The 18,521-nt window shown below is 42.0% G+C and overlaps 1 protein-coding gene across 3 annotated transcripts in view; it reads right to left on the reverse strand.

Annotated features, from left to right (window-relative positions):
- TFAP2B (transcription factor AP-2 beta) overlaps nt 1-6,070 on the reverse strand; it is a 33,599-nt gene extending 27,529 nt beyond the window's left edge. For all 3 annotated transcript variants that reach the window (XM_054004805.1, XM_054004803.1, XM_054004804.1), the window contains exons 1-2: nt 5,990-6,070; nt 336-794 (exon numbers count right to left, since the gene is read on the reverse strand). In XM_054004805.1, the coding sequence (XP_053860780.1) occupies nt 336-794; nt 5,990-6,070 (540 nt within the window). The remainder of the gene's footprint in view (nt 1-335; nt 795-5,989) is intronic.
- Nucleotides 6,071-18,521: the final 12,451 nt, after the last annotated feature.

An 18,521-nucleotide genomic window follows, 5' to 3' on the forward strand; every position in this document is an offset into this window, starting at 1 on the left:
AAAGTCAAGCTTGAACTCTGCCAGCTTTTGAAACACGTGGAATATTTAGAGCAGCATGTCTGCCTTCCCCCTGCACTTTGCTGCTTTGCCATGTAGGGGAGGGTTTATAAAGCAGAGCCCGTGCGTGACAGCGAGGAAATAAATTCTCTTATTAAAAAAAAAAAAAAATAGAAAAATAGAGGGAGGAGGAGGGGGAGTACCACAGTTACAAACACGGTGTGGAAAAAGAATGACAACCCACAGCAATATTGCTGGAAATCCCTCAGTGACCATTCCTAGCCCAGGGACGGGGGCTGCAGCTGCACTGCCCAGGAGAAAGAAACGCGGTTCCTTACCTGGACCTCCTCCATCCCTGGGTGTCCGATGCCATGCAGAGAAAGGCTGTCCCCCATGCCGGAGTCAAGGCCATGGTGAGCTGAGTGCAGGAGGACATCTGGCCTCCGTACTGAGTGGTAGTCCCGCCTGGGGTCCAGTCCCGAGAGCTGGGGCAGGGCGGCCCGAGGCTGTGGCAGCAGTGACCCGGTTTCTGATCCCACCTCTTGCCTCTGCCTCTGTCCCCAGGGGTGCTGCTGGGGCTGATGCAAGGGGTTTAGGGAGTAGGGGTCATTGACATGGGAGTAAGGGTCCTGGCTTTGGTGGTAAGGAAGAGGCTGGTAGGGGGGTGGGAAATAAGGCGGCTGGAAATCCGAGGATGGGGTGTGAGAGAGCGGAGGAGCGCTGGAGTAGGGTCCCTGCGAGACGGATCCCAGCTGGGACAGCCTGGAACTGTGGCTGGGCACTCCATCATGCCGGTCCTACAAGCGGAATGACATACAAACAACAACAAAAGAGAGGACCTTTTTTAGAAAAAAAAAAAAAAAAAAAAAACAAAGCAAAAAACAAACAAACAAACAAAAAAAAACAAACCAAAAAAACCCACGAAAAATCAAACAGAGCACAAACCCACCCCAAAGCTAAATAAAATAAAATAGGATGTAAACAGCTGGAAAGTGGGATTCAGATGTGCCCCCTTCTCCCTCCACTTATTAGAAATATTCCAATGTTTTGCACCCACGTCGCGTCTATTCCCAGGAACTATCAAGGAGGGGGAAGGGGAGGGGGTGTGAGGGAGAATTGCTAAATGTCATAATTAAAAATGTAGGACTAGTGCTCCAAATACATGTACGATCTGCAATTTCAGACCAGTAGTATAATTCCCAATCCACAGCCCCCTCAAATCAAACCAAAGGGGAAAAAAGAAAGCATTAAAAAATTAAGAGCACCAAACCACCCGTCTATTCAGACAACCCACCCCTTTTCCTGCCTAAAGTTTCCGAACATCTGTTTATTCCCTCTGCTCAAGTCCTGTAACTCAAAATCACCAACCCATTTTCACGTGGAAAAGCCCAAAAAGAAAGTTGCACTTCTCGGAAGACTCCGAGGTGAGAAGTTGTGTGAAAAAGGACTTGGGAGAAAAAAAAAAAAAAAAAAAAAAAAAAAGGAAAAGAAAAAAAAAAAAAAAAAGAAAGCCAAAATAAAAATTACAGGGAATCTTTGCTTAAAAGGAGTCTACTTCTTAAAAGTAAATTTAAAAAAAATCAAATAAAATAAAAATGAAACATCGGTATTGAACAAATCCAGGCGCTATGATTTCTGCAGCAACTTCCAGTGTCTTTTGTTTCCTTTTCCAATATTATATTCCGGAGAATGGGGTGGGGGTTAATTGTAATGAAAAGTCTTTGGGGTGTGTGGGGGGGACAGGGGGTGGGGGGAGTGTGTAGAGGCTTCAGAGAAAAGGTGGGAGAGGAGTTTTGTCCAACTCCAACGCACTGAAGCTGTGAGGTTAAAGTAAACAAGAAAAATATCTAGTCCACAAAGTGTAGTTCAAACCCCCACAAGCAATGGCACACATGGCATTAAAAAAAAAAAAAAAAGAAAAACAACAACGAAAAAAAGTTCTTTTTCACCCTGCTCTCCCCCCCAGACTCCCCTAGCTGAAATCGGGAACACACAATGCAAAAAGGGAGAAGCAGCTGCAAGCCTCCTCCAATTATTGTGCTAAATTACCAAGCCAAAGGCGTTTAAAAAGACAGAGAGAGGGAGAGAGAGACACAACAGATCGAGAGAGAGAGAGAGAACATGCAATTCTAGTACAACATGGATCCAAACTCACCATGGCGGAATAGGTGTGGACTAACATCTGGAAATAAAAAAAGTCTTGTAATAGCTAAAAATAAAATAATGGTGATAATACTAGCAATTGGAGGGAAAAATATCAAGGAGATCTGCAAAGGGACGTGTTGGACACAGGAGAACAGCTTGAGATATTTCGAAGTCTATCCATCAAAAAAAAAAAACCTTAAGAAAAAAAAAAAAAAGAAAAAAAAAAAAGAAAAAAAAAAAAAAGAAAAAAAAAAAGACCAGTGCCCCCAAAACCGAGCCTGGAAACCTCTATCTACATATATGATTTACCCCTCCCTCTCGGGGTTTTTTTCCTCCTTTTTTTTTTTTTTTTTTGGTTTTTGTTGCTTTTGTTTTTTTTTTGGTTGGTTTTTTTTTTTTTTTGCCTTTGAGCTCCCAAATACAATCCTCTTCAACCCAAGGCTAGGCTCAGACTGCTCCGCTACCCCTTCCTCCCTTTCCTTCTCTACACCGCCTCATAATAATTGATATTCATGACTATTAATATTACACGACTACTTTAAAGGGAGAATGCAGGACCAAATGGAGCGTGAAGCTGGCAGCCAGCTCGAGAGCTCCCCTACTATTGTAAATGACGTTCATTCAGTGGAGAATTACTAGATGTAATCAGACGAGGGGGGCTGGCAGAGGCAGAGTTTGGGGAGAGGGAGAGGGGGGAAAAAGTTTAGCGAGGAAGAGGCAGAACTTCAATTAACTCGAGCGGAGGAAGATGCGGAAAGTAGACACTGCTGAGCTGGAGCAAGGAAGCACGATGAAGCAATGTTTGAGGCAAAGAAGAAGAAGAAGAAGAAGAAGAAGAAGAAGAAGAAGAAGAAGAAGAAGAAGAAGAAGAAGATTTCCTTTCCGTTTTAATATATATTTAATTATACATTCCTAATACGAGGAATTGATTGCCTTTGGTGCTTTTGTTCTTACAGTTTGTTGTTGGGGTTTTTAAGCAAAAAGAGGCTTTTTTTTTTTTTTTTTTGGTAATTTTTAAAGGAATGGAAGAAGAGACGTGCAGTCACTGTAACATATGTCTATTTACAATGAAGATTAAGCCTTTCTGGTGCGTGTTAAAGACCGTATTTATTCACAATAGCCAAATAAATACTTGAATCTGCATTGTTGGGCTCCACTTTTTTTTTTTTTTTTTTTTTTTTTTTGTCTGAATCATCTTTCTACCGCCCGATATGAAAAAAAACCCAAAACGTATATATATCTCCCGATTTCCCCCCAGATGTAAAATGCATGGAGTGAATTTTAAAGGATAGTAAATTTATAGTTTTGAGGCAAAGCCAGGGGCGGTATAAAACCTTTTTGATGTTGCAGGAACCCGTTCAACTGGACTGTCTGCCATTTCTGTTAAAGTTCAACTTACGTTCCTTCCTAAATAGACTCACACTTCCCAGAGCTGCCCCCCCTGCACGCATACGCACACATGCACACACACTTTTGTTTTAAGAACAGATTCAGTTTAAGTGGCTGAGACGCCTCTACCATGGTGTTGTTAATTATAAAACGGAAAAAAAGAGAGAAAAATATTTTTTAACATAAATCTAGAGGGTTGCAGCTCTTAAAAAAAAGACAACTTTTTTTTTTTTTTTTTTTTTTTTTTTTTTGTTTTTTTGGTGAGGTTACACATTACAAAATGCCCTGGAGGGCATCCCCAAGTTAGGCTAGACCCAGCCCGCAGCCAAATCCCAATCAACCGCTCCCCCAACTCTTCTCTCCCACGGCAATCTACAAACGTGGGCGTCCGTAAATCCACAGCTCCTTAAAACCCCCCATCAAAAGCAGGGTGGAAAAAAAGCCCTCATCCCTCGGCAGCAGGGACGGGAGATGTTTTGTCGCCTGCTGCTGCGGGCAGAGACAATGGCCGGGCTGTACCGGGAGATGGGCAGGGAAAAGCAGCGAGGGTTTAGCGGGCTGGGGACACGCGGGGACACGCGGGGACACACACACACACACACACACACACACACACACAGTTCTCTGCTCCTTCTGCAATGCTGGCTTTTGCCGATGATAATTAGCCCGACGGCAGCTTTTGGGAGTGGAGACATTTCTCCCGTGCGGCCGGCGGGTCCCCTCCCCGCTTCCCTCCATCCCGTCCTTTCTCCGGCCGGGAGCAGCCGGAGCTGTACCTTCCCTCGGTCTCTTTCTGCGCTTTTCCCGGGAGTTTCCCCTCTGTAAGTGCCAAGGCGCTCCCGGAGGGGAGGGCTGCGGGAGGCGCGGCGGGGCTGGGGACGGGGCGGCCCTGACGGTGTTTCCCCGGGGGGCTCCGGCCGCTTCCCGATCCCCAGCCCTGCCCGGCTCCTGCCCGTCCGCTTCCCAGTACACGTCCGCTGCCTAATCCCCGCTGCCTGCCCAGTAGCTAGCCCCTCTCTCGGTATCCCTTCTGTCCTTGGTACCCAGCCCCTGCCCGGTCCTTGCCCGGTCCCCGGTGGCTGCCCGGTCCGCCCCTGGCTCCTGTCCGGTTTCCGTCCCTGCCCTGTCTCCGGTCCCGGTTCAGTGCTCAGTCCTTTCCCGGCATCTGTTCAGTCCCCGCTCCCTGCCCCATCCCCATCGCTGGTCCCTGTTCGATCCCCAGCCCCTTCCTAGACCCTGCCACGTCCCTGACCAGCCCCTGCTCTGTCCCCGGTCCCTGCTCAGCGCACAGTCCATCCCCGGCCCTTGTCCTGTCCCCGGTCCCTTCCTTGTCCCCGGCCCCTTCCAGGTCCCCGGTCCCTGCCCGGACGCCTCCTCTCGGAGCAGCTCCCGCGGATTGCGCCCTTCTGAAAATCTCCCCCCATGATCGCCGTGCAAACGCCTCCCACTCAATTGAAAAATAAAAACAATAGAAAAAAAATAAAATATTATTTTGTGGAGCGCCATCCTCACTCATCTTTTCAGTTTTTTTCTTTTCTTTTCTTTTTTTCCTCCCCTCGTTTCTGAGAAAATCCCACACGCCGGTTTAACTTACAGGGAATACATTCGCGGAGCCCGTTTGGGAAAGATCCGGCTCAGGAAACCGTGCAAAATTAAGAAAGGTTTCGCAGTGTTTGAGCTGTGATTTTTTTTCCTCCCCCCTTAGGTTGCTTTTTGACCTCGAAAATAAGGTCTGGAAAAAGCTCACAACTTTTCGTGTCCGCGGACTATGCGGAGCTGCCTCTGACTGTATCGGTTCGGGTGCGTGAACTCACACACGCACAAGAATGTATGTGCCGCTTAATTAATGCCAGTATATGTACACATGCACATCTTATCTGTTGGTGTAGAGGTATTAAAAAGTCGTAAAAAACGTATCCGATTGTGAAAACAAGAAAAAACAATAATAAAAAAAATCCATACTCGGGTTGATCTGAGCTTGGAATTGCAAAATAAAAAATAAAAGAAAGAAATGCATCCAGTCCCTGAATACCGGATTGTGCTTCTTTTCTGTTTTTTCTCTCTTTTTAAAATTTTCCTCAACATTTGTCCATATTTAATCGAATTATATATAATTGGAGGTCTAAACAATCAAACTCTTGCCTTTAAGTTGCCTCATTCCAATCCCCAGATCATCACTTTGATGTTTTAAATCGCATCAAACAGCTTTTCCATGAAAAAAAAATAAAAAGTTTAGGACTTGGCATGCTGAGTACAAATATGCAAATAAATAAGCATTTAAGCATTTACTCTCTGTTTCCCATCTCTATATTCGTGTGTGCTGGTATATATCTCTATTTCTGCCTGGATGTATATGTAGTGCTATATATGCATTATATAGCCATGCCTGTATCTATATGCTAGATGTATATTTAAATATACATATACTCTCTTACTCATATGCATATTATATACTCACCTCATAGATATCTTCATACTTGACATTTTCAACCAGTTTCCAGAGCATGATGGCAGGCTGTTCTCTAGGAGGTGAGTGCATTCATGTGAAGAGCAGATGTCTGGATTCTCAGTACTTCTCTGTCTGTAATGATCCATCTATAATTGGAAATGGGGGACAGACACCAAATCCGACGTTCCTCTTCCATCGCAACTTATATCTGTTGTCTGAAACAATAGGCTGCAGAAGCCTACCTCAATCGGATAGTAAAAGACATTATCTGTTACATAGTTACATACAGCTACAGACATATATGTGGCTAGATATTGACATATACACACATATAGAGACTTATATGAAGGCATATAAAATATATACATACACAGAACTGCACGATCACAGATTTACACATACAGGCACCCATACACACGTACATCTCTGAACAGGCAACTTTTCCCCATGTATAGACATATTAGTTGCCACATTTAGATATGTAAATTATATATATTCTTCCACATGTAGGCACATGAAGACTGCATGTTACATATGCACATGTGCACACAAACCTGGTTAGTTTATATAGGAGTGTATTTAAATGCATATATGTGAATCTAGTTATACATTTACACATATATATGTTGGTATAGAGGGATTAAATGCACACATTATGCAGTGCATATATCTACTATTTTAGTAGATGGTTGGATGGATAGATAGATAGATAGATAGATAGATGAAATTAAATTAATATTTTTTCAATCCCCCCTTGATAAAATGAAGGATAAGTTGCCTCTGCGCTAAGTGATTCATCATTTACAACAAGATATGATGCTTTTCCCCACATGCAAGATGCTTTTATTTACATGTCCAGAAATTATCCTCTCATATGCAGTTAAACACCAAAACTGCGTCTCATCAAAGCACATTCAAGCAAATCTAAAAGGAGCAAATTTAGATCAATGATTTCCACTGGAAAGCCTTAGACTTCAGGCTTGGACTGTATATTTTATAACTTAGAAATACTTTATATAGGGAAGATTAAAGGGAAAAAAATAGGAGTTCTGCAAGCCCTTCTGTGCACACATTTGAATAACGTTTACTACTTTCAGAAAACGATTAAAAATAGAGTAGGATTTGTGCATTTCCCGGGTAGCCCTCGGTTTGGAAGGGGAGAGGAGGAGTTAGACCAGTTTTAACCTTTATTTTTTTATTTTTTTTTCCCCCAGGCAAATCTTCCTTCGCATTGTCCGATTTTTTTAACACGTTGTGCGGCAAAGAGCCGACACAGGCAGCAGAGCCCATCTCTGCCTTTGAAAGGAAACAATCGAGCTTTGCAGTGGGCTGGTGCACCAGGAGGGGAAAAAAAATGAGGCACAGAGACAGAGAGACAGAGAGAAAGAAGGTGTTTCTAAATTCATGGTCCTGTCTCTGGAAATTTCAAGCTCTACCTATAAGGTTCCTACAAATCTTTGTTTTTCTGCACGGGATCCTATGGGAAAGTGCACAGTGTCCTTTGTACTTTCAAAGGTCCTACAGGTAAAGATGCTTTTATATATATATATATATATATATATATATATATAATCTCGGAAACGAGGAGAACTTCATCAGGAGACACATTTGCTGGTGTGTGGTTGGCTGGTGGGAAGGGTGGGCTTTACTTTTTCTGTTCGCTTTGGCCTCAAATTAAGGCAGAAAGTATAAATTCATCCATTTCTCCTCAACCTCTACACCACCCTGCCACCCCTCCCCATTTTGCAGTGTGCATCTTCTCCTAAAACCTCAACCCACAAAAGGCAAGAGGCAAATAGCGGCCAGATATTACAGCAGGAGCTGGACAACGGTCTTGCTAGAAGTTATTAAAGCAGATACAAGGTTTTGTTCTCAGCACAGCCAGTGCTGCACTGAGGAGGAGCAGAAAAAGGGCACATCTTTGAGTGGGTTGGACAGATCATCTCAACTGCTGCAATAGGGTAAAAAATGCTGAAAAGGGAGAAAGGATGTGAGCTATTTGCATGGGGATGTGTGGAGATACCCACACAGCCACCCTTACGCACCTATAAATCTGAATGACCCTCTTAGAAAAATACCAAGCTCATAAAGGGACAGTTTGCCATCACTTTTGTGGAAGTCTTTGAGTCATGAAGGCTGGCACAGGGCAGAGTAAATGAGCTTCATGACGGCCAACGCTTCACAATTCCGTGGCACCCTGAATTAAATACGTACTGCGAGCTGGGGGAGGGGAGAGGAGGGGAGTGAAAAAAAGACTCTAAAATAGACTTGATGTCCACTGTCTCCTTGCTAACATATTGGTATAGACAGTGAATTCTGACTTTTTAACCCCCACTTTTATTACATTTGTCTTACATTTGCAAAACATGACAAACGAACAAGTGCTCATTTGGAAAAGTAAGGTTCTTCGCATTTTATTTTTGCGCTTGTTTTGCACCCCCACCCCCGCAGCTGCCTCCAGTATAATTCAGCAATTCCACGCAGCAACACTTGCACCGATTTATCCCTCAAACCTGCAATGAACCCTGCGTCCAAAAGGCAACACACATACCCAAAACTGACCACTACAACCCATACTTTCAAAAGTAAAAAAAAAAAAAAAAAAAAAAAAAAAAAAAGCAGGATGAAACCAGTCGTTTCCCGGCAGTTTGTGTCGCGCTTTTCCAATCTTTTCTAAGGAAAACAGGAAAACACCTTTTTTTTTTTTTTTTTTTTTTTTTCCCCGCGGTGAGCTGGGCGCTGCAGCCTCAGCCTGGCAGCTGGGACGGCAAAGGAATATGTTATAATTTGCTGTTGTTGTTGTTGTTGTTAAGGATATGGTTCTATGTGGCCGTGCCCAGGGCGGAGGAAGCCCCCGCTCCGCCGATGCCCGCGGGGCTCGGAGCTCGGAGCGCGTTGAGCGGGGCAGCGGCGCCCTCTGATGGGGACTCGCTTCCCGCCGCGGCGCCGCGGAGCGGCTTGGCTCGGAACGGAGCTGAAAGATCGTCCCGTTCCAGCCCCCTGCCATGGGCAGGGACACCTTCTGCTATCCCAGGTTGCTCCAAGCCCCGTCCCACCTGGCCTTGGACACTTCCAGGGATGGGGCAGCCACAGCTTCTCTGGGCATCCTGTGCCAGGGCCTCGCCACCCCCACAGGGAAGAATTTCTTCCCAATATCCATTTTAATTCTCCTCTCTTTCAGTTTAAAGCCGTTCTCCCTTGTCCTGTCCCTCCAGGCCCTTATCCAAAGTCCCTCTCCAGCTCTTCTGGAGCTCCTTCAGGCACTGGAAGGCTTTAAGGTCTCCCTGGAGCCTTCTCTTCTCTCAGCCTGTCTGCTCCAATCCTCAGAGCATCTTCGTGTTCTACTCTGCACTTACTCCAAGAGGTCTAAGTCCATATTTGGGAATTACAAACACCCAAATATTTCCTCTGCTAAAAATGATGCTGGTACGAATCTTTCCCCCTTAAGGATAAAGTTGGAGTTCTTATTTACATTGATTTTTGATTAACAGGCCATTTGGTGTTTCAACGTCTACCTTAAAATCAGAGTAAATCTTCTATACTCCGTGTTCAATACCATGAGCATTACTCACTATAAAATAGTGGGAATACAGACTAGGTTGAATATCCTAATTATCCCAATGAAATATCTGTTAATAGCCCTGAGAGGGAGATAACCCATAATAACAGGATGTCTACTTTGTTGAGAACTCGAAAAAAATTAATTTTAATTCAATAATTTATGCTACCTTTATCTCCTATGCTTTTTCCAGAATTACTGTTTTTTTTTTTTTTTTTTTTTTTTTTTTTTTTTTTTTTTTTTTTTTTTTTTTTTTTTATTTTGCCTGCCCCTAATAAAGGCCCTGTTTCAGAAATGGGCTTTAAATCTAGCATGGATATCTATAAATAAAAGTCTATCTCCTTCAGTATCCAACTCCCAGAAAATCCATATTGTGGGCTGGAGTTTAAAAGAAATCCGTTTATGCCAGCGCCCTCTGCTGCTCGCTGAGCTCATAGAAAGGCAGATTCCCTAGTTCTGGCAAAATCCAAGAATTTTGAACATGTTTGGTACTTTTCCTCCAAACCAGCTATTTTTTTCTCCTCATATTTTTCTTCTGTATGTTCTGACGTGTATTTCAGAAGCCAGTACTTTTTATTAAAAAGCTTATTTTTAATGATAAAGCTTTTAATTTGCATTGCAGATATCTTGAAATGTACTGCCAGCCTACTAATGGATTTACAAAATCATTGCTTTGGTGACCACTTTAGACCTTTTCTTTGTGAATAATACCAAGACTCTTCTCTTAAAAATCCAGCTTTCCATAATGTTTGCTGTTAAATCTGTGTTTCCTACAACATCTCCAGACATAACCAGGGTTTTTCACAGAATCATACCATTGTAGGATGACGGAATAATTTGGATTGGAGAGAGACTTTAAAGGGCATCTAGTCCAACCCCCTGCCTTGAGCAGGGGCATCTTCAACTACGTCAGGTTGCTCACAACTCTGTCCAACCTGGCCTTGAACATTTCCAGAAATGAGGCATCCATCATCTCTCTGGGTAACCTGTGCTAGTGTTTTACCATCCTCATTGAAAAATTTCTTCATTATATCAGTCCAAATCTGTCTTTTTTCAGTTTAAAACCGTTGCTCTGTCATAACAGGCCCTGCTAAAAATGCTGTTCCCATTATTTTACATTTTCCTGAATCTACCAGTGCTTTCTTTAAGGAAGAGCATCACCAAGCCTAGCAGCAAGAAGATACCTTGAGCAGCTTTTTACAAGGCAGGAAAGCTCAGCCACATGTGTTGAACCCTTATGGACAGGTCCAAACTGTTTGCCACATCTAACACCCCCAGGTCCCTCAGAACAAGACAGGTTCTCTACATCCTTCACCAGCTTCATTTCCCTACTCTAGACCCATTCCAGCACCTTTTTTTAGTGAGGAGACCAAAACTGAAGACACTGATTTTGTCTAATTGTGATAAAAATTAGCTCAAATGTTACTCACTTTTCTCTGGTACCCATTTAGTGACCAATTTTGGATGTCAGGAACCCCAGCTGGTGAACCCTCACATTGATGGGTCAGGTCCAGTTTCTCCCAGACAAAATCTCACACAGGCTGTGGACTCTATGGAAAATGGAGCCCCTCCAAGAGTTTGTGGCATAACTATACTGAGGACAACTCTTGCATCCAAGATTAATTTTGTTTGCAATCTGTGTGTTTTATCCCTCTGTACTGCCTGGTTTTTTTTTTCCCCACAAGAAATCCAGGCACATGATGCCAACAAGGACCCTGACCTTGAGGCAACATGGGGTGGGATGCAGCTTTGGCATCCCCTCTTCAGAAGAACTGTTCTACAAACCCCAAACCCTCTGGAGCTGAAACAGCAATCAGATCTCCCAGGTTAAGAATGAAGAACATTTCAGGCTTTTTTTTCTCATTCCACTATTCTTTAATTTTTTTTTTTTGATCTGATGTGGGTACTCAGCTCAGGCTGAGTGAATTCAGAAGTGCTTGGCTCCCTAAGACAGGGAGCTCAAAGCCCTCCTTTGAGGTTGTACTGTCCCACCAGCTGAACTTGGATTGCCCATGCTGTTGCCTTGTGTTTCCTTGTCTTAGGAGCAAAACCTCTTTGAACAGGAATACTGCGTGCCAACTTCCCAGCATTCCATGACTGACAGGAAAAGCAGGAGTTAGCTGATAGGGCATTAAACTGAAGACATTATGGATGATTTATCTCTTGGAACACAAAGGGGAGGCTGGGAACTCTCAAGAGCTGCTCTCACTGCTGCATAGTTATCCTTTGTCTCCACATCCACCTTTTGAAAGTGAATTAATCCTTTCTAAACCTTCTTCTTCCTAGAAGCCAAACAAAACACACTGAAAAGTTGCTGAACTTGTTTCCATGAAAATTTGAAATCAGTCATATCAAGTTATCTTTCATTTTTCTCAGCTGGGATATGGACCATCACTGAAATTAGCTTGTGTATCTGAATAAAACATATTCTTTTTATTTCTCTATTTTTCCCATTCCCAAACAACCCCCCTATAACTATATAGAGTCACGAAATTAAAAATGGGCAAACTGCACCCATTAAAGGGAGGTCTTAGTTTTAGTAAATATTTAAAATGTCAGGAAGTTAGGAGATTCCATTTTTATTTGTTTAATTTAGTTCAGCTATGTTTATGTGGCTAAAAGTATTTGTATGTGATTTAGCAAAAAAAAAAAAAATTATATTAAAGTGGGGAAACACACTTTTCCCATTTTAGGATGTAAGCAATAAAGCAAATTATATATTTAAATTTCATGGCAGGAGAGAGTTAATCAGTTTTAAGGGGAGATAAGAAATGTTAAGACCTGGTCCATTATCTGTTTTGAGAATATAACTTTTTTTCCTCCAGTATCACTCCTAGCCCACTTGCTTTTTAATTTTTCTACTCTCTTAACTTGCTTTCTTTCAGTAGGCACTCAGAAAATATGACCACAGGCAATGCTTTAGGGAGAGAAAAAAATTCTGAGTACATGAAAGAGGACATAGCAAAGTCAGCAAACTGCATCTATAGGGGAAATGCATTTCAGGCTCCTAAAATTGCTCATAATGTATCTGGAATTACACCATTCCCTAGCTTCTCCCTTCAGTTTGTTCATACACTGCACTGTGGCTTTCAGGGACTTTAGCCCAAGTAATAGAGAGGGTTTAGGTCCCTTCCCTTCCCTTCCCTTCCCTTCCCTTCCCTTCCCTTCCCTTCCCTTCCCTTCCCTTCCCTTCCCTTCCCTTCCCTTCCCTTCCCTTCCCTTCCCTTCCCTTCCCTTCCCTTCCCTTCCCTTCCCTTCCCTTCCCTTCCCTTCCCTTCCCTTCCCTTCCCTTCCCTTCCCTTCCCTTCCCTTCCCTTCCCTTCCCTTCCCTTCCCTTCCCTTCCCTTCCCTTCCCTTCCCTTCCCTTCCCTTCCCTTCCCTTCCCTTCCCTTCCCTTCCCTTCCCTTCCCTTCCCTTCCCTTCCCTTCCCTTCCCTTCCCTTCCCTTCCCTTCCCTTCCCTTCCCTTCCCTTCCCTTCCCTTCCCATCTAACAAGGAACATTTCTGATCACTCAGTTTTCCTATTCCCCAGAAGTTCATAGGCTCCTGACATGGTTTTGGCTCATATCAGAAGTTTAAGCTGTTTCCAGGCACAGTTTGAGGGAAGGAAAGAGCAGACACTATTCCCAGGAGGCTGAATCAATATGATCACTTTGATTTAGAGTCCATTCAGTCACTTAAACTTTATTAATATGGGTATAAACTACTCTGTGCTAGTTAAGTCATGGCAAATAATTCAGATATAACCTAAAAAATTAGGCACAAACTTGTTTAATTTAGGTTAACTGCATCCTCACTGCTTTCCATGAAATATTCATTCTAGTTATAGAACATGATATTAATATTAAAATAAAAATGCAATTTAGAGTTGTATTCCTAAGGTAATTGTATATCATTGCTTTCATATTATAAATGCAAAAGCACAATAAAAGTCAATGTTTCCTGCCTAACAGGCATAAGAATGAGCAACTATAAATGAATAATTTTTAACAGTTCTGAAATTAAATATTTTGTTCTCAACTACCAAAATGAGAAATTTGAAAATTCAAATTTTAGCTTTTCTCCTACTCCTGGTTTTGAAATTAACATCTAAGAATTTGATTTGGCTACCAGAAGAGCACAATGCAAAAAAAAATTAAAATTGCCACTTTGATAAATAGATTTGTTTATGGAATTTCAGAATACTTTTCTAAAGCTGTAATGACAATGCTCCTTAAAAAAATGGCTCTCAGAATTGCTGTCCCATTTTGACAACATTGGTCTTTGTTATTAAGATTCATCATGGGCAATTTCTTTACAGGGGCTTTACCCTGAGTTTTCTCGCATTCTGGAATCACAAGAGCAGTGTCAGAGTTCCCTGAATGACCAACCTTGTTTCAGTCTTTGGTTTTTTTTAATAAAACCCCTCTTGTAACTAGTGTTGATTATAAGTTAATGATGAATCTGTAAAACTTCAGGGAAAATATAAACCAGAAATACTCTTAAAAGCATGTGGGGTATAAACAAAGGGACCTTAATCAGTGTAGTGGAGAGGGGGACTGGAATTGAGGAGAATGCTTCCCTTCCCCAGCCCTACTTGGATTGCTCCTGTGTGCATGACCTTGTCCACAGTAATTTATTTACTGAAACTACATTTTGACTTACCTTTGTTGTTAATCATCATTTGTAGAATGATAGAATCCCAGAATAGTTTGGGTTGGGAGGGACCTTAAAACCCATTCATTCCAACCCCCTACCATGGGCAGGAACACCTTCCACCACTGCAGGTTGCTCCAGGCCCTGTCCAACCTGGCCTTGAACACAATTAATCAAAACCAACCTGATCACATCCCAGAGGCAGCAATATCAGGAAGATGCCTGGCTGACAAAAAATAAAAGGGATCAATGTTGCAGCACCAAGAACAACATCCAGCAAAATTCCCTATGATGTCAACATTCCTTATGCCATGTAGGATCTCTTGTGCAAATGAAGGGTGCTACTGTTTAGTCAGCTTCTCTCATTCCCTATGGGATTCCATTTGTTTATTGTCTGAAGATGGAATTAGTCTAAAGTAGAGCAGCAAATCTATTTTGTGCAAGTCATGAAAATAGCCACGAGATAGACCAGGAACCGTGGGATGATCACAGCTTTGTGGAAACAAAAGATGCAATTGCTCAGTTAATGTAACTCATGCAGAACACGGGCCAGAAAATCTGCATGGAGCAACTGTTGGATCAGCCACAGTGTTCCTGCAGAAGCACTAATAATAACACTGTCTTGGCTTTACTCTTTAAGGCCATGGATATAAAATCTTTGCCTAATTTAATAAATTATATCTTTCTTAATCACTACATCTGATAAAGATATAAATCCTTTTTCCATTCAGGGTTTTATTGAAACTGAATCCTTGAACAGTAAAATCTTTTGATAGGGTGTATCTGTTAACTCTTGCAGTTAGTTCCCTGTATCACCTTGCTGTTAAGATGAATAAATTAAGCTTGTTTTGTCTTTCATTATATGATAGATTCTTTTATACTTCACAAAATGGTTGACGTTGGAAGGGACCTCTGGAGGTCAGCTGGTTCACCCCCCGGCTCAAGCAGGGCCACCCAGCCCTGGTGCCCAGGACCACGTCTAGACGACTTCTAATAGCTCCAGGGAGGGAAGTCCACAACCTTCCTGAGCAACCTGTGCCAGTGCTGGGCCACCTTCACAATAAAAATGTGTTTCCCGCTGTTTAGAGTAACTTCCTGTGGATCAGTGAGTGCACTTGACCCCTGGTCCTTTCACTGGACACCACTGAGAGGAGCCTGGCTCTGCTCTCTTTGCATTGTCCCTTCAGGGATTTAGGTACATGGATAAAATCCCCCTTGAGCCTTCTCTTCTCAAGGCTAACCTGTCAGAGCTTTCTCAGCCTTTCCCCATGAGAGATGCTCCAGAATCTGAATCACCTCAGGTGTCCTTTGCTGGACTCTCTGCAGTCTGTGCATGTCCCTCTGGCACCGAGAAGCCTTGAACTGGACACAGCTGTGAGCTCACCAGTGATGAGTAGAGGGGAATGATCCCCTCCCAGCTGCTCCCAACACCTCCAGTGCAGCCCAGGACGCCCCTTTTCCACCTGGGTGTGAAGGACACATTGCTGGCTCACATCCAGGAGCCCAGGTATTTTCTGTAAAGATTCAGACAATGTTTTGGTGACACCAGGGATGCCACATCACTTTATTCAGCTCACCAACAGCTTTATGAAAGGGATTTGTCAGAAATGAGCTTCATAGTCCATGTGTGCTGTTGCTTCATACCTGTGGCAGATGCAGCATGACCTTTATGGATAAGTACATTATATCCTTTTGTTTAGTCAGACACAAGACACTTGGCCTTCTGCCCTCAAGTTCAAGCTCATGCTTGGTGCATCATCCCCTACAACCAAAAACTCCCTTTCAGAGCTGCTGCTTTCCAGAGCAGACTCCACCATTTCATAGGGAAAAAAAATACATCTTTTCTTCTAAGATGTAGAAATTCCTTTTTCATATTTTAATAAGTTGATTACTGACATCCAGCTTGTTGAATAATCCAGGTAATTATACATTTTTCCCCTTAACCAGTTTTTTCTGCAATCTGTCAGTCAAATTACAAACATTATCATGAATGGTATTATTTATTCTCATCAATGAGAATATAAACTATTGTCAGGGCAGGAACTGAAACCTGAAACTCTTTTAGGAATTTACATGTTTAATCATTATTCTCTCTTTTTCATCAATTTCTGGATCAAATAGATAGATTTATATCCATTTATGGCATTTAAAATTTGATGGATTGTTATAATTGTAATCAACATCTTTGTGGTTGCAAGTTAGATGTGCTCTAGAACTTGATCAAATTTGTCATCTCATTCAAAGGCAGAAAAACAAGTTTATTTGACAGCATTTATTTTCTGTAAACCAATATTGATTAGTGTTAATTACATTATCATCCTTTAACTTTTTTTATTAATTGAGTCCTTAGTCAGATAATTCATTAGTGGGAACAGAACTGATGCCAGACTCTTAAGTATCTAATTATGTGTATTTTCCTGTTCATATTTTGAAAATTTTAGCAACAAATTAGCTTCTATGTTTCATCAAGTTATAAAAAAAGAAACATTTATTTTCCAGACAGCTGATCATTTCTTTGAAAGCTCCCCAAGTTGTCATATTGTAAGATATTGTGCAACCACAGATGAAATTATCCCTTTGTTTTTATCCATAGCATTTGTTTCCTTCTTTCGAGGCACTAGTTAATAGTTGCTGTGAGAGGCTGCAGGGCCTGCTGCTCTGGTTGGATTATTAGACTGATCCCTGCTATTAAAAATCTCCCCTCTCCCTTTTTTCTCATTCTTGAAATTTCACAAACCTGGAAATAGTGGCTTTCCATGATTTTAGATGGAGCATAGAAAAAAACGCCATGTGTTAGATGGAAGAAAACCAAAAATCTCCTAAAAAAGCCCAAAACATTTCCACTCCTTGTGCCACATTGTCCCCTCAACATGGGTATGAAAACAGAACAATTGCTTATAATGATCTGACAGATTCTCTGCAGAGCAGAAACTGGAATGCAGGGAACAATATCCTTGTGTGGATAACACACACTTCTAAATATATACAGACAATACACACTGAAATCAGACCAGTAACTGTATGTGGGCTCGTGTGTATTCCTCCCTGAAGCAGGCTGAGTGCTGCTCAGCTGTGCAGTGGACACACACTGTGGTTGTAGGACAGGTTTTTGGTGGGACAGGAGATGTTTGGGAACAGCCACCTGGATTTCAGGGGCTAAAGAGAATCCAGCTGTGCTGTCATTGTTATTGTTGAGAATGAGAATTTTGGGGAGTCATGAAGGAATAATAAAACAGCAAACAGCTTGAGCATTGCTCTGCCATCTCTACTGATCTCTCATATTCTTCTAATGTTAGAAGAACTCCGGGAAAAGTTTTGGCTTGGGTTAACTAACAGTCTCCCAGGCATGAGGAAAAAGAGGTAGCACATATCAGAGATCTTTCCTCTTGTGAAGTCTGGATGCAACAACCTCATTTGAAGGGGAGAAGCCATACTGTATTGCTTTTGTGAGGAATACAAGAAGTGCCATAGAATAAGGGGAAAAATATTGCTAATAAACAGAGCTCTCTGGAATTAATCCTGGCCTTACTGAAGTCCGTGGGGATTTTGTTATTGACTCAAGTAAAGGCTGAACAGGGTCATTAAGATAGCCCCAAGGTACTTGAGTTCCAGAAATCAAGGATGTAGTGTGATATTGGAAAATAAAATGAATTATCATTCTTTAGGGCTATTCTGTAACTAGGTGAAAGGAGGAAACTAGGAGGTTCTCTTTGAACTGGTATTTAGAGGACATTGTTCTCCTTGGTAAATAATAGACACACTTTATCTAATAATCTTGAAATATTATTCAGTGGATCAGACTTTTGTTTTTCATCCCAAGAATTATTAGAGTGCCGCTAACATTAGAAGAAAGCTTTACCATTTTGGGATATAAACAGACTAATAATAATAGCAATAACTATTATTATTATTATTATTATTATTATTATTATTATTATTATATTTTACACAGATCATCTTCATTGACACACATTATTATAATTTGAATAATATAGCTGTTTATTTTGTCTACAAGGTGTGACTTTTACTTTGATCCTGGGGTCATTCAGCAGCTAGAGTCAATGCAGCCTTTCAGTTGGAGGCTGAGAATGCTCACGTCACTAAGGTTTCCTCTGATCCTGACAAGACTCCCTGAAATATGGGGCTGACAGATATAACACAGGAGCTGCAGGAGATGCACATCATAATTCTGTAACACTTGTTTCAACATTATGAAATGAAAAATGTACCTTACTCCAAAAGCTAATTTGTGATTGACTTCTTCTGGCTTTGACTTCATCTTTGGTTCCCTCCCTACATGGTCCTTGTTGATAGTTGCTGTGGCACATTTGTCTGATCTGAATTATGT

The sequence above is a fragment of the Vidua macroura genome, unplaced genomic scaffold (assembly GCF_024509145.1).
Source record: "Vidua macroura isolate BioBank_ID:100142 unplaced genomic scaffold, ASM2450914v1 whyUn_scaffold_123, whole genome shotgun sequence".
In the NCBI taxonomy this organism is placed as follows: Eukaryota; Metazoa; Chordata; class Aves; order Passeriformes; family Viduidae; genus Vidua; species Vidua macroura.